This window comes from Tachysurus fulvidraco, chromosome 9 (genome assembly GCF_022655615.1).
Source record: "Tachysurus fulvidraco isolate hzauxx_2018 chromosome 9, HZAU_PFXX_2.0, whole genome shotgun sequence".
In the NCBI taxonomy this organism is placed as follows: domain Eukaryota; kingdom Metazoa; phylum Chordata; class Actinopteri; order Siluriformes; family Bagridae; genus Tachysurus; species Tachysurus fulvidraco.
The window spans coordinates 2,576,150-2,591,149 of record NC_062526.1 but is presented as its reverse complement, the minus strand read 5'-3'; the positions used below and the strand labels follow the sequence as shown (position 1 = coordinate 2,591,149).

Sequence of the window (15,000 nt, the reverse complement as noted above, 5' to 3'; positions counted from 1 at the left end):
AAGATATAATACCACATGATATCATATGAGAGCACATGATACCACGGTACGATGAGTGGTTAATGTGTGGTAGCCTAGTGGTTAAGGTGTTGGACTACTGATCAGAAGGTCATTAGTTTGAATCCCGGGTCCACCAAGCTGCCACTGTTGGGCCCCTAAGCAAGGCCCTTAAAGCTCAGTTGTACAAATTTTGGATAAGGGACGAATATAATACCATATTAGGCAATATGATACCACATGATATAATACCAGGTGATACTGTAACAACTCGTCTCTGAGAGACACTGAATACACAGAAGATCCGGGATATGATACCGCATGACGTAATAACCCATGACGTCATAACCCATACACAGAAGATCTGGGTTATGATCCGGGATATGATACCACATGACGTGATACCGCATGATATCACATCATATGATCCAATACGGTACCATGTGATGTGGGTTTGATGATTTGCTTTTGTCCCCTGTCCGTGTGTGTGTGTGTGTGTGTGTGTGTGTGTGTGTGTGTGTATGTTTTTCAGGTTTTTATTTTTCCCCAAAAGAAGTCTTAATGATGGTCAACATGTTATAGACATTCTAAGTGATTGATTACTTCAACAATAGTTATCATATGATAATAAACTCTTCTCATTCTCTTTCTTGCTCTCTTTTTCTCTCTGTCTATCCTTCTGATATATGCAGAGATGCAGAGACACTTACTGAATTTTCTTTGTGAAGTTCTTCGTCACGATTCCTCCCTCATCCTGCTTCTCTTCATGTTTACCTGAGCAGGAAAAAAAAAAATGGTACGACAGTTGTTAACTAACACACACACACACACACACACACACACACACACACACACACACACACACACACACACACACACACAAACACACACAGCATTAGTCTTAGAGAAACAGCTGCTAAGTGAAGTGAGACTTGACATTTAGCGCTCAGTGCTCTGTACCAACGCACAGTAGCACACTTCCTGTTGTTTGACCTTTGACCCCTAGGTTTTACAGAAAGGTCACAGTAGGAAACATTTCAGCGCCAGCAGCATTAAGCATCCGAGCGTCAACACGGCACTTTATTTCAGTTCCATTCTTCTCTTCTTGAAAATATTCTTTGTTTTCTATTTTAATCTTTTCTCAGGCCTTCATTTGTGCATCAATTAATTGATTAATTGATTAATCAATTAATCAATTAATTTATTGCTTGTCTTTTTCTGGTTCATTCTTTTCTGCTCTATCTTTTTACTTTACTTCTGTTTCATTGATCATTTTCTTTCTCATTTTTTCATCTTCCTCTTTCTGTCTTCTATTAATTGTTAATTTTTTCTTCTTTTTCGATTTCTCTTTCTTTTTCCTCTCTCCCCCACTCCCTCCATCCCACTCACTCCCTCTCTCTCTCCCTCTCTCACTCCCTCCCTCTCTTCCTCTCTCTCTCTCTCTCTCTCTCTCTCTCTCTCCCAATTCCTCTTTCCCACTCTCCCTCCCTCCCTCTCTCTCACTCTCCCACTCCCTCTCTCCCTCCCTCCCACTCTCCCTCCCACTCTCTCCCTCCCTCTCTCCCTCCCACTCTCTCCCTCCCTCCCTCTCTCATTCCTCTCCCTCCCTCACACCCACTCCTCTCACTCCCTCCCTCCCTCCCTCCCTCCCTCCCTCACACCCACTCCTCTCACTCCCTCCCTCACACCCACTCCTCTCACTCCCTCCCTCACTCACTCTCTCACTCCCTCACTCTCTCTCCCTCCCTCACTTTCTCTCCCCCTCCCTCCCTCTCTCTCTCCAGCTGTTAGACAGTAAATTGTTCCGCTGCTTTGGTCTGGCCGAGGTATTTAGATATATACAGTACAGCCCTTCACACAGTCTCAGTTTAAACACCCGACAGATTCGGCTCTGGATCTGATGAATGTGATCATTATTAATCTCTTTACTGTAAAACAGCCCGGTTATTGTTTTACTCACAGCATCACATCCTTGTCACCGATGTGATTAAAAAGCCAATCTGTGTTCTGTAGCGTTGGTTCTTTCATCAAACATTAGTCATGGCTTTGAGCCATTAAGTTTGAAGTCTTCCCTCTGTTCCATGTATCATGTGTCTCTGATTTAGTGCTGTTTACAGACAGAACAGGGCGCGTCTCCATCTGACGGCTAATTCTGTTTGTAGCGTGATGTTTCTTAAAGTATCTCAGCAGGTGACAGAGTCAGAGAGGCATTGTGGAAATGTGCAAGTCACTGTGCTCTCTCTCACACACACACGCACACACACACACACACCACAAGGACACGCACGGACACACACACACCACAAGGACACGCACGGACACACACACAGTCTAAACTAACCGTAAACTAATATGGTCTAAAGTAAAAAAGTCTTATCAAACTTATTAAATTAAACCTAAATTCTAAGTTAAACCGGTCTAAATTAAATCAGTTTAGATCTTTAGCTTTAGATCAGAAAGGCGGTCTACAAGAACCTGAACCAATCGTGTCTGACTTAAATTAGTCAAAACTAAAAAGTAAACAAACGTCACCTAAAGATTTAAACTCTAAACCAGAATAAATCTAAACATTCAAGAAATCTTAACAAAATCCAACGTAATAAAGAAACAAAGGATTTTATTATTCTATTTAAAACTAAACTGAATTAAAACAGCAATTTTTTATCTTGTCTGATTTATGAATGTGAATCAGCTTTCCCCTGTGTGTGTGTGTGTGTGTGTGTGTGTGTGTGTGTGTGTGTGTGTGTGTGTTGTGATTGTTTTATATTTGGTATGTAATGTTTTATTTAAAAAAATGGTTTATAAAAAGACAAAAAAGAAAAAGAAAACAGGAGCAAGCTTCCTCCTGCTTCATCCTCCTCGTCCTCCTCCCCTCTTTTCCCCTCTCCCCCTCCCCCTTCGTCCCCCTCCTTTCCTCCTCTCCTCTCCCTCCTCTCTTCTTCCTTCTCTCCTCTTCCTCCCCTCCTCTTCCTCCTCTCCTCTCTCCTCTTCCTCCTCCTCCTCCTCCTCCTCCTCCTCCTCCTCCCCTCCCCTCTCCTCTCCCCTCCCCCTCCCCTTCCTCCCCCCCTCCTCCCCCTTCCCCCTCAAACCAACAAATGATGGTCAGAAGAAGAAAAAAAAATCTTGTCTCTCACCTGAAACTTCTACAAAACCGTCCTTAGTCCTGATGGTCAGCTCTTCCGGTCTGTAACTGTGCACGTTCACGCACACTTTCCACGGCTCATCCGGGTCCATCGGTGGCGCGCCTCGAGGGGTTTGCGCGCTCATGGAGGTGCGGGGGAACGAAGAGCGCGGGAACGAGCCCGTCCACGGTGAGCCGAGGCGCGCGCTGAGGCGGGGGCGCGCCCAGCCTGGCCAGTCTAGAGACAAATCCTCCGGGAACGCGGACATGGGCACAGAAAAGTCCGGATCCATAAAGTGCGTAGAGAAAGGGTCACGTGTCATCCTCTGTCTGCTTCCCAGGGGGTAGAAATCACCTTCTGCCATCTTCTCAAGGGTGTCAACACAAGTTTAGTCAAGTCTGTAAAGAATTAACGTGAAAAAAAAGTGTCAAGATTATTCAATTCTGTGGAAACAAATGTCCAAACTCCAGTTAACACTTAGATAAAGTATCTTTTGGACGCTCACACACACACACACACACACACACACACACACACACACACACACACACACACACACACACACACACACACACACACACTAACACACACCTAGAGTCTCAGTGTCCACTTGCTGTGTGTGTGTTTAAAGGGTCTCCAGCCAAAAGTGGACTGGTGCTCTTTTATACAGCCTGAGGGGTTTGGGTTGCCATATTATTATCATAAACCCTCAACTGGGAGGATTTGTTTTTGGGTATAAAGCTCAAAGGATAATCTTTAGTCGTGATGTAAACACGAATGGTGACACAAAACTTTTTTTCCAATTCAATTCAATTTATTTGTATAGAGCTTTTAACAATTTTCCATTGTCTCAAAGCAGCTTTACAGAAGTATGGAAACAGAAGTGAGAGAAAAAAATATAAGAAGAAGAAGAAGAAGAAGAAGAAGAAGAAGAAGAAGAAGAAATAAGGATAAAAAATGTATTAATATATAAAATTAATATATATATATCCCTATCCCTAATGAGCAAGCCGAAGGCGACGGCGGCAAGGAAAAACTCCCTGAGAGGACATGAGGTAGAAACCTTGAGAGGAACCAGGCTCAGAAGGGAACCCATCCTCATTCGGGTGACACTCTACATTAAATAATGTAAATGTTAATAATGTCATTATACATACATATAATAGTGCAGCCGAGAGCTCCTGAGAAACTAATGGGTCATCGCAAACTCTGATTTCAGCGCAGACCTGATTGATAAAGACCAGAACATACAGCATATGTTTTTCATTACAGGACAAAAAGGGACACAACATGGAAAGAAATACAGGACGAATTGCAGATTCCAGATGTTTGGCTAGCTACTTAGCATGCAAACACTCTTTCTAGGGAGAATTTACTAGTTTGACATCATGAACGTATTTCTATGTAACTGCTATAGGCTCTGAGGTGGAGACGATGTCCATAAAATGTTCAGATGCCAATCAGGACTAAATCAGTCCCTGAAATTTATTCTGTTTATTCAAATTAAATCAAAAAGATATAACAATAAAAAGAAAGACACATAATAATAGATCAAATATAAGTACACATATTGTATGATAAAGAATCAGGATTTCTAACTCTTTGCCAAAAATTATTTTGAAAACTAATAACTAATAAACTTAAGTAATAGTTATATGACAGATTTAACAACTCCCACCAGTGTAACATAAAAACAATCATTTTATTACGACTTTTTCTTCCAAAATATCTTAAAACCGACTCTGACTTTATCAACTTGGCAACCCGGTTAAAGGGCTGTTAAAGACCCCTCCTCTATTATCCACTTTTAGCCCGGGACTCCAGCAACTTCTGCAATGTTCACGTGCTCCTTAATTTACCACGTTATCACATGTTCAAACAGGATCTAGGATGATCAAGCAAGAAATTGTGATTAATTCAAGTGAATATGAATAGAACTGTAATAACAGACAGTTGATTTACATTCACACTAACAACAACAACAACAACAATAACAACAACAATACTACTATTACTACTAATAATAACAAGAATAATAACAGCAACAACAACAATATAATAATAATAATAATAATATAATAATAATAACAACACTACTACTACTACTACTACTACTACTACTAATAATAATAATAATAATAATAATAATAACAAAAACAACAACAGCAACAACAATAAGAAGAATAAGAATAAGAATAATAATCAGTTTTAAACAATATCTGTTTCACTGACTTACTTTTCCTTGACTTAATTAAACTAACATCATGCTTTCTTTACTTATCCCACAAATTGGGTTATTTATTTATTTATTTATTTGTTTGTTTATTTGTTTATTTGTTTATTTATTTATAGCTAATATTTTATTACAGTGGCTCTGACTATATCAGGCTCTAACACAAACAACAGGTTTATATTGATGCACTCTTTTTAATATGTTAATGTGTCTATATCTGTATCAAGGACAGACCACAAATTCTAAGGCTAATAAATGGGTTTAAAATAAAAATGATAATAATAAAGAATCGACATGGTGAAGTTTTCTGTATAAAGACTTTTATTTAACATTTAGTTTCTTGTGTTGTTAAATTTTGGCAAATTTGGTGTTATTTGATCCACTTAATCACGCTCAGAGTTTCCACATCGGCGTGTTATACAGTACTTTCTTATAGTCATAGGACTTATAAACGGTAGTGTACAGAAAATTAGGGTGCGTGTGAATGTAGCATGTTCCCTCCTTCAGTGACTCATGGCCTATTTAAAGGAACCTAACTCACCTCGGCTAAGTCAGAGTCAGGGCTCGGGTCATTGGTATGTGAGGTTATGTCACACACACACACACACACACACACACACACACACACACACACACACACACACACACACACACACACACACACACACACACACACACACACACACACACACACACACACACACACACATACACACAAACAGACACATACACACACAGACAGACACACAAACAGACACACAAACAGACGCACACAGACACGCACATAGACACACACACACACACACACACACACACACACACACACACACACACACACACACACACACACACACACACACAAGTTCTAAACATGCAAAGATGACACAATTATACGATCACCAAGAAACACGACCTTCCCCTTATTCCCGTCTAAGATCACTCATGAAGAGTCTGAGACACGACATTCCAATTCAATACCATCAACACGTATAATAAGTTTCAAACAAGTCTCTTTATTTATTCTATAATATCTACATGGACTCAGACAACAGAGAAAGACTAGACCTAGTGAAAGAGGACACATTCGTATTCTAGGACATTCTCTCTCTCTCTCACTCACACACACACACACACACACACACACACACACACACACACACACACACACACACACACACACACACACACACACACACACAATTTTGCATATAATACAGAGGAAAATGGTTTCTGAGACTCACTTCAATACACACATTTGTTGTTGGATTCTCAACCACACATTTGAATGTAATTTAAGTCATTTGGCAGTTGTTATCATTATGTTTTTTAAGATAGTGACAGTCGACAGGAAGTGATGGGACAAAAACCCAAATGGTAGGGTACGAGAATACATTCTTAAGTGACAAACCTTTTTAGAAAAAAAAAAGTAGGAAAAAGCATAAAGACATTATAATTATAATTATATTACTGTGGCATATTTAGTACCTACTGGATCATTTAAAGTTAGCATATGAGGTAACATGCTACAGAAATAGACCACTATCGCTAAGCAACCAGAAACTACGGTTACTAGCTAATGGCTGCGGCTAACTACAATTTACCGCATGAGCACAAAGATTGTGAAGTCTGTTATACAGATAATATGGGGAAAAAAGAGAAACCAGAACCTCAAGAATAACATTTCTATCAGAAGTGCTGGAAAATTACTAAAAGAAAAGCCACCATGAAGTTAATCTGACGCCATAAATCCGATTACCGCTAAGTTTTCCAAAGATTCAAAGTCATTTTTAGCAGAATGTTTCTGGAATTTTCTCAAAAAAACAAAAAAAAACAACTCATGATGTGATCCTGCATGAGTGCCAATACATGTTATTTCATTTCAAATCATTTCGCTATTCCTTCACAACTGATAACACAACACATGATAACTAATACCTGAAAATAAAAGATGTCTTGTTAGAACAGATTCCGAGCAGCGAATTGGCTAGTCATTAAAATGGCTGATGTTCTAGCAGGAACACTAGGTCATGAAGAATTGTACCATTTGAAATGTTTATTAAAGTGGCTGATGTTTATTAAAATGGCTTGTAGGATATAAATAAAGAGAGGGTGTTCCAGTGTTTGAGACGTTTGCGATAATGGACATGTTAGTTAGAATGCTAGGTAGCGAAGAGCTCTAGCATTTGGAACGGTTAATAAAATGACTGATATTCTAGTAAGAATGCTACATTTCATTTTATTTTAGGAATTTAAAAAAAAACATCCCTGGTGGTTTAATAAGTTAGTTAATTATATATTATACTTGTATTATTAGTTAGGGATGTTTATTATTGGTCAAGGTTGTAGTAAAAAAAAAATTAAAATGACTAGTAAGAGTTTTAGGACTTCTAGTAATAAATGTTCTAGTAATAAATATAAATATAGACAATCTCGATCATTTTGCACAGTTGCTGTGATGCTCTAGCATTTGAGATGATCGCGTAAAATGGCCGAAATTGAAAAAAGAATACTGGGAAGTGAATAATTCTAGCATTTGGGGTGTTTATTAATGACGCTCAAGTAAGAACAGCAAGAGGATTTCTAATGTTTGTAGAATTTAAAACATGCTAGTAAGAATGCTAGATAGTAAAGAGTTGTAGTGTTTGAGGATATTTATTAAAATGGCCAACATTGTATAAAAACACTAAGTAGTTGTTCTAGCATTTGGGATTATAGAAACGAACTTGAGTAGACATTTTCTGTACCCTGCCTGATGCTAATTCAGTGCTAATTAAGACAGGACTAGTGTCTGTGTTTGAAAACGTTTGTTCAGTTAAAATAAATGGACCATGAATAGATCGATGCACTGTACAATATTATACACAGACCTTCACATAGCCTGATGAAGAAGTGGTGAACGTCCTGTTTGTTTCTCGGTGAAATGGCGATCGAGAAACTTCAGGCTTTACAGACAACGCTGGTGTAACGTTATTCATTTCTCATAGAATGCCAGTGTTTTTATTTTTTTCCCTGGAACGTATTATATATAGTTTGACATCATAAACATCCCGTGTCTTTATAGCAGCCGGCCGAGTCGGCAATTTCTTTGCAAAGCTTTGTCCTTTTTTCAATAAATTACACACATGCTTACTTTAGTCACACGAATCCTATGCGTATTTACACCAGACATTTACAGATTCTCCAGATTTATTAATTTTTTTTAAAAAAGAAGAAAACTTTTTTTTTTTAATATTAAAAATTCAATCGTAACCTATCACACGTGACCATCCTCCAATGACTGGGGTTGACTTTTATACCTTTTTTAGTTCTGTTAATTATCGTGCTTATTATACAGGAATGATTCTGCCTTGTTTTACTTTATTATTTCTTCCTCCTAGCCAGAGAAAAAGTGACTACATGTCTTTCTACTTCCTCAAGCTTCCTTTCAGCAGTGGCATTCTGTATGTCTCTGTATGTTCAGATTTCTCCAGCACATCACCTACATCATCACTATTCATAAATAAGGAGAAAAAAAAATTAAATAGAAATTTAAAAAAAATGTTCAAAGACTTCCATCTCTCTATATAGAAAATATTAATTACTTCTATATAAAAAAAATTACAACAAATATCCAAGAAAATGAAATAAATAAATAATAAATTAATTAATGAATTAACAATCCAGGGGGCATGGTGGCTTAGTTCACATCACACCTCCAGGGCCGGGGTTCGATTCCCGCCTCCGCCTTGTGTGTGTGGAGTTTGCATGTTCTCCCCGTGCCTCGGGGTTTCCTCCGGGTACTCCGGTTTCCTCCCCCGGTCCAAAGACATGCATGGTAGGTTGATTGGCATCTCTGGAAAATTGTCCGTAGTGAATGAGAGTGTGTGTGTGCCCTGTGATGGGTTGGCACACCGTCCAGGGTGTATCCTGCCTCGATGCCCGATGACGCCTGAGATAGGCACAGGCTCCCCGTGACCCGAGAAGTTCGGATAAGCGGTAGAAAATGAGTGAGTGAGAGAATTAACAATCCAACAAGCTATAAAATGTGAGCAATAAAGTTAAATAAATAAATAAATAAATAAATAAACCAAGCATTATTTTACTAAAATATTCCAGTGCTTTTCTCTTTCTAATGAAGTGCAATGATTAATGTTTGACAAATTGCTACAGATGCACATATTTAAGCTTGAGATTTTAGATGAATTTTTTTTCATATTAATTGTGAAATATTTCTGTTTTACAGTTTCTTAAGCCACAGATCGGGGTTGCAAATTAGCTAGCGACCGGATCGTAGCTGGAGCTCAGTAGCTTAACTTATCAGTGAAATCTATCTAGTTTTAGTCTAGTCGTTAAACTACGCTTAGCGAAACACGTTTGTTTTAGCTAATTAGTTGTTAGAAGCTAACGAAAATTAGCCGTCAAGATTTTTTTAATACAGAAACGTCCCAGGCTTAGCGTTTTCTGAGGTGATTTTTTCAGCACATGGCATCCTGTATCTGTTCACAGTTTAATTCTATTAAAAATTTTCTAGTAAAACAAATCTCCTGCTCTGTTTCATTGTTAGCCGTGTTTTATACTTAATTAACAATTCGTTCCTTTTCGATCATCTTTCTTATAGTCTTAACATTGAGCTTATGTTAGCCACTCTTATTGTGTTAGCTTTATGCTTAGCTAACTGTACTTTTATCTTAAATGTCTTTTAATGATTTTCTGGGTGGTCGTTTTAAGCTTGCACTTTAGCCTTGTTTTGCTACAGCTACCTTGTCGGGTCATAATTTCTGCTAGTTAAGTTGAGCTTAAGCTAAGTTAAAATAATTAACTTCAAAACTAATCTCATCAGATCATTTTAACTAGATTAGCATCTACTGTCTAATTATCAGACCGTTTAGCGAGTTAACGAAGCTAGTTAATGTTTGTTAAAGAAGAATGTTTACAGACTTAGTGTATGTACATCTATGGCAATTCCACACTGTGTGATAAATGATACTGTGTTCAGATAGCTAAGATTGTAGATGTACAAATACATTTCTTTTCTCTTAAACTAGCATGAGCACTTTGGCGCAGACAGACGGGCTTCTGTCTTGTTCAGATAGTCTGTCATCCGTCTGTCGCTGTGACGGCCGTCGCCGTTTGAATTGTTTTGCACTCGGGTGGAAGATAAATACGGCTGGTATTTGAGCCGATGGGGCGTGTGTACGGCAGCATGGCACAATTTTTCAAAGGGTTGAAAATGTGATGCAGGTGTCGAAAAATCCCGGCGTGCAGTAAAATCTGTAACGGAGGCCATATATCTCTGTTCTCGAGCGACTCTGACTTGACACGGTTCTTAAAAAAAGAAGAAGAAGTGATGGGCAGGTCGGATGAAAGGGGTTCACACTTTAGGCATGAAATTATACTTAACTCGAGGTTACTAAGCTGAAGTGACACTGCAGCGCATGTCGGTTTAAACTGCGTTAGTGCGGCTAAACAATAAAGAAACGGTGTTTGGCCCCACACATGGCGCATAGCATTTAAGCCTGTTATACCAGTCAAGAGTCTTCGTTAACAAATATGGAAATGTTCCAGTGCTTTCTGAGGTGATTTTTCAGCATGTGGCATCCCGTATCCATTCACAGTTTCGTTCTATTAAACCTTTTCAAATTTTCTGAGTAATGTGCGCTCTGGTTAGCTTGCTAACAGCCCTAGCCATGCCTCTGATTTGAGATTACCTTAGCCCTAACTAGCTCCTGCTCTACTTCCTTGTTAGATGAGTTTTAATCAGAACTAACACTTTGTTCTAAAAATTTGATCATCTTTCTTATAATCTCAACATTGTGCACTTAGCAAACTGTAATTTTAGCTGGAATTTACTTTGTTGTAAACGTTTGAGATAACGTTGTGATTAACATGGCTACACCTGGCTCCTGCTTGCTAGCTAGCTGTACAGTAATTTGCTAATAGGAGCTAACGTGTGTCAGTGAATTGGATTTTTGGTTTTTTTTGTTTTTTTTCTGTTAGCTCGCTAGCTCATGGATATTTTTGATAGGTCCAGATCCGTGTTCTTGTCTGTAAGTTAGCGGCGAGCGCGGTTGTAGCTGACTAGAGAGTCATAGCTCTTGTTGCTGTAGATGGAGCTGAGCGAGGTGCTTCGAGTGTAACTGCGGTACGAAGAGCGGCTGCGACTCCTGCCGCGGCTGAGGCTCGGGCTCCGGGTGAGAGAGAACAGACTCCAGGAGGACAGGCTGCTGGAGCGGCTCGAGGAAGAGGATGGACTTGGGCGGTAGTAGGGAATCGGTCTCTTCCTCGCACTGATGAGAAAGACGAGAAAGAACAACAGAAATGAGACAGATGTCGCCTTACAGCCTGCTCCGATTCATTATTTCTTAATAGCATGTGTAAAAGAAGGTGAAATATAGCTGCAGTCAGACCTGGTGATTCTACGAGCCTCGAGATGACTGGGCGAGTCTCTCCTTCTTTTCCTCATGGGAGAACAGATTCTCCTCCTGCTGCGCTTCCTGCTTCGCTTTGACGGCTTCTCACACGAGCCGGAGCTTCTCCTTCTCTCTCGGATCCTTTGGAAGGGACATCGGTATGAAACAGATATCCAGTAAATCCAGCGCTAATTAAAAGTCTTCTGATTAAAATCTGCACCAGTTTAGTCTACAACTTTCTTTTAAATCTTCCCTGGACACGCTAACGAACTGGCAGGGAACGAGGCAAAGTTTCAATAGCAGTCTTGTAGAAACAGAAAGCCGTTTAAACACCAAAAGCAAACAAGGTGCTGTTTCCTGTTACCGTGGAAACTAAAATGCAAACGAGGGGATCGTAAAGAAAATAAAAGTCTTGTAATTCAACTGAAAGGAGAGAATAAAAAAATAAACTGAGACTTTAAGCTTTTATAGCTTTATATTTGTTTTTAGATCTATTTCTTGTTGATGTTGTTGTTGATGTCGTTCTACTGAAAGTCTACTGTGATAACGCTACGCCTCATCGAACAAACTTCACCTCGGCTCGTTAAGTAACCGAGTGACCGGGACTGGAAAATAAAACAATGGGATGGGGTGCAGATGAAGGATGAGTTTATTTATTTAATTAATTCATTAATCCATTAATTTATTTGATTTATTTTGGAAGATGTCTGAATGTAGACAGGTCAGGGCACAGCTGCATACCGGTCCGGTGTGTATCGCGACCGTTTCCCGCTCCGTCGACTGCTCACGCTACACACACTCGATCTCCTGGAGTCACAGGAGTAAATGGATGACCGGGAATACGACCTACACACACACACACACACACACACACAGACACACACACACACACACACAGATTGGGAGGTAAAAATGTCAGCTGCCGCTAAACTGAGGTACGTTTCATTACAAGGAGACGGACCTGCGGCAGGAGGACGGAGACCTGCTCCTGGATATGTGACGTCCCCAGTGGCGAGAACTTCGTGACGATCGACTCCTGCTGCGAGACCGGGTTTCCGAGCGAAACTGAGATTTCACAGCAGACGGAGAATGATGGCTCATAAATCCGAAACAGCTGCTGGACTCTTCGCTGGAATTTACACAAAACATGCCACAAGATTAGCTGATGATGACGACGACGACGATGACGACGGCGATGATCGTGCGAATGCAAACAATGTCTGTTAAAAGTAAAAAAATTCAGATGCGGTTCCCAATAGATGTGTCGAACTTCTATTTAGAAAAGATTATTTAAAAAAAAGACTTCGGATAAGATCGAATTAAAATGAGGTTATAAATGAAAGAGAGCAGATCTACATGCTTACTAAACTGATCCTATTCTCAAGCCTGATTGGTGGGAAGGTGTTCATTCTATAGCAACAACTTAAACAGGGATGTCGCACATCTGCGTTATCTTTCGACGCAGTAAAGTTTTCTTTCCTAAGTAGACATTAATGTAATTGTAACATAAGACATTTACGGATGGCGTCTTCAGTGTCGGGTTTCTTTTCTTTGGCGATAACGTGGTTAGCATGGTTAGCGATTCTGGTGAATGAACAGACGTTAATATCCGAGTCAGAACCGGAAATAACTAGCTCGGAGTGTTGAGATTAAAAGCGCACCGTGTGTTTGTCATTCATCCAGAAATAAATTGCTAAATCGCTGGCAAATCGCCGTTAAAGCGTAAGACGGAGTGCAGTTTTTCGAAAAATAATCCACTTAGCTTCCATTTGTGTCTCTCACCTTTTGAGCTTGTTGAAAGCCGACGTGTTAACGTGACTCTCTCTGTGTTCGGCTTTACTCAGGGACTCGTAGCTACTCAGAGAGTTTCCTGAATCGGACGAATTGTCCAGAAATTTCAGTTTCTCCTGTCTGTCTGCCGTGTCCTGCGTCCTCGAGACACCGGTTTTAGACAGCGGCGGAGAGGACGTGTCATTTCCCGAATCGTAATCGGTACGTCCTTTACCCTGAATACATGGCGAGTCCTGGACGATGGAGGATTCCAGGCCAGGATGCGAATGAACGACCTGCAAGAGAACGACGCTGTTATATAAAAAAACGGAGGGAAAAAATTCTAGCTGCAGTGTGAGCTCTCTAGAAAAGCGCCTACATAACTGTAGCACAGAGAAGAACTTAAACACGAGGTCAGAATGTTTAAGAGAAGATTTAAAAAAACATGCACAATTTGTCACATGCCAGAAAAGGAACGAGAAGAAATGAAAAGAGGGGAAAGGAATAATATGCACTGAAAGTGAGAGAGACTGAGAGAGAGAGAGAGAGAGAGAGAGAGAGAGAGAGAGAGAGAGAGAGAGAGAGAGAGAGAATAAAAGACTGGCTTAATAATAAGAGAAGAACGGATTAAGAAAGAGAGGAGAAGAAAATAATAGGGGGAAAAACATTTAACAACAAAAAGGAGAGAAAAACAGTAAAGAATAAAATAAAGAAAGCCCTGTTGAAGACGTTCTGTCGTTTAAAAACGTTATCTAAATGTAAGATAGAATCTAAAGACAGAAGAATAGCTGCCGTCTAATCCAGTCTAAGTCAAAGCGTGGAGGGATTAAAAACACAGGACATTTGAGTTTGAGTTTAGTTCGCCTGCAGGAACGGCTTTTTAAAGTCCACCAGCGTCCTACAGTAAGACGCTAAATCTGCGGGTAGCATCGACTTACCAATCCAGACTTCCTCCTTAAGTAGGTACGGTGTAGGAAAAAGGGAAGAGCGGGTAACGTAAGTGCATCGTTAGAGCGGGAAAATGCAAGAAAAAGACAAATAAAAGGCCTCGTCTTCAAAAGCCAAAGCCACTCTTGCCTCACTGCTTATAATAACGCTTCATTTTCTTCTAGGTTTTTTTTTTTTTAAATACTGTTATCCCTAAACTGAAAATGTGTAAAGCTCAAATGTCAATACATTGTTAGGATTGTTACTGAACACAAAATACTACATGATTATTAAGAACATTTACAGAAAGAAACATGATCAGCTACAAAGCTTTGATTATTTCAGCTAAAAAAAAAAGGAGAAATAAATCAGGTCTATGAGACGCGCAGCACTTCAGTCAGTCGCGACTCCTGGTTGCAAAAAAACCTAGCGGAAGATTACTGTGATTTTTTTTAAGCGCCGGACAGAATCGGTTAGCCTAGTGGTTAAGGTGTTGTGCTACCAATCGGAAGGTTGCGAGTTCGAATCCTATGTCCACCAAGCTGCTGCTGTTGGGTCCCTG

General features: G+C 39.8%; 2 protein-coding genes across 2 annotated transcripts in view; both read right to left on the bottom strand.

Moving 5' to 3' along the window:
* The window catches only part of hspb8 (heat shock protein b8), a 9,136-nt gene extending 5,299 nt beyond the window's left edge, over nt 1–3,837 (bottom strand). The window contains exons 1-3 of the mRNA XM_027163043.2: nt 3,711–3,837; nt 3,132–3,517; nt 708–771 (exon numbers count right to left, since the gene is read on the bottom strand). Of these exons, the coding sequence (XP_027018844.1) occupies nt 708–771; nt 3,132–3,483 (416 nt within the window). The 5' untranslated portion in view covers nt 3,484–3,517; nt 3,711–3,837. The remainder of the gene's footprint in view (nt 1–707; nt 772–3,131; nt 3,518–3,710) is intronic.
* A 5,393-nt stretch (nt 3,838–9,230) lies between these two features.
* srrm4 (serine/arginine repetitive matrix 4) overlaps nt 9,231–15,000 on the bottom strand; it is a 68,570-nt gene continuing 62,800 nt past the window's right edge. The window contains exons 9-13 of the mRNA XM_047819062.1: nt 13,524–13,807; nt 12,703–12,870; nt 12,483–12,587; nt 11,739–11,882; nt 9,231–11,618 (exon numbers count right to left, since the gene is read on the bottom strand). Of these exons, the coding sequence (XP_047675018.1) occupies nt 11,384–11,618; nt 11,739–11,882; nt 12,483–12,587; nt 12,703–12,870; nt 13,524–13,807 (936 nt within the window). The 3' untranslated portion in view covers nt 9,231–11,383. The remainder of the gene's footprint in view (nt 11,619–11,738; nt 11,883–12,482; nt 12,588–12,702; nt 12,871–13,523; nt 13,808–15,000) is intronic.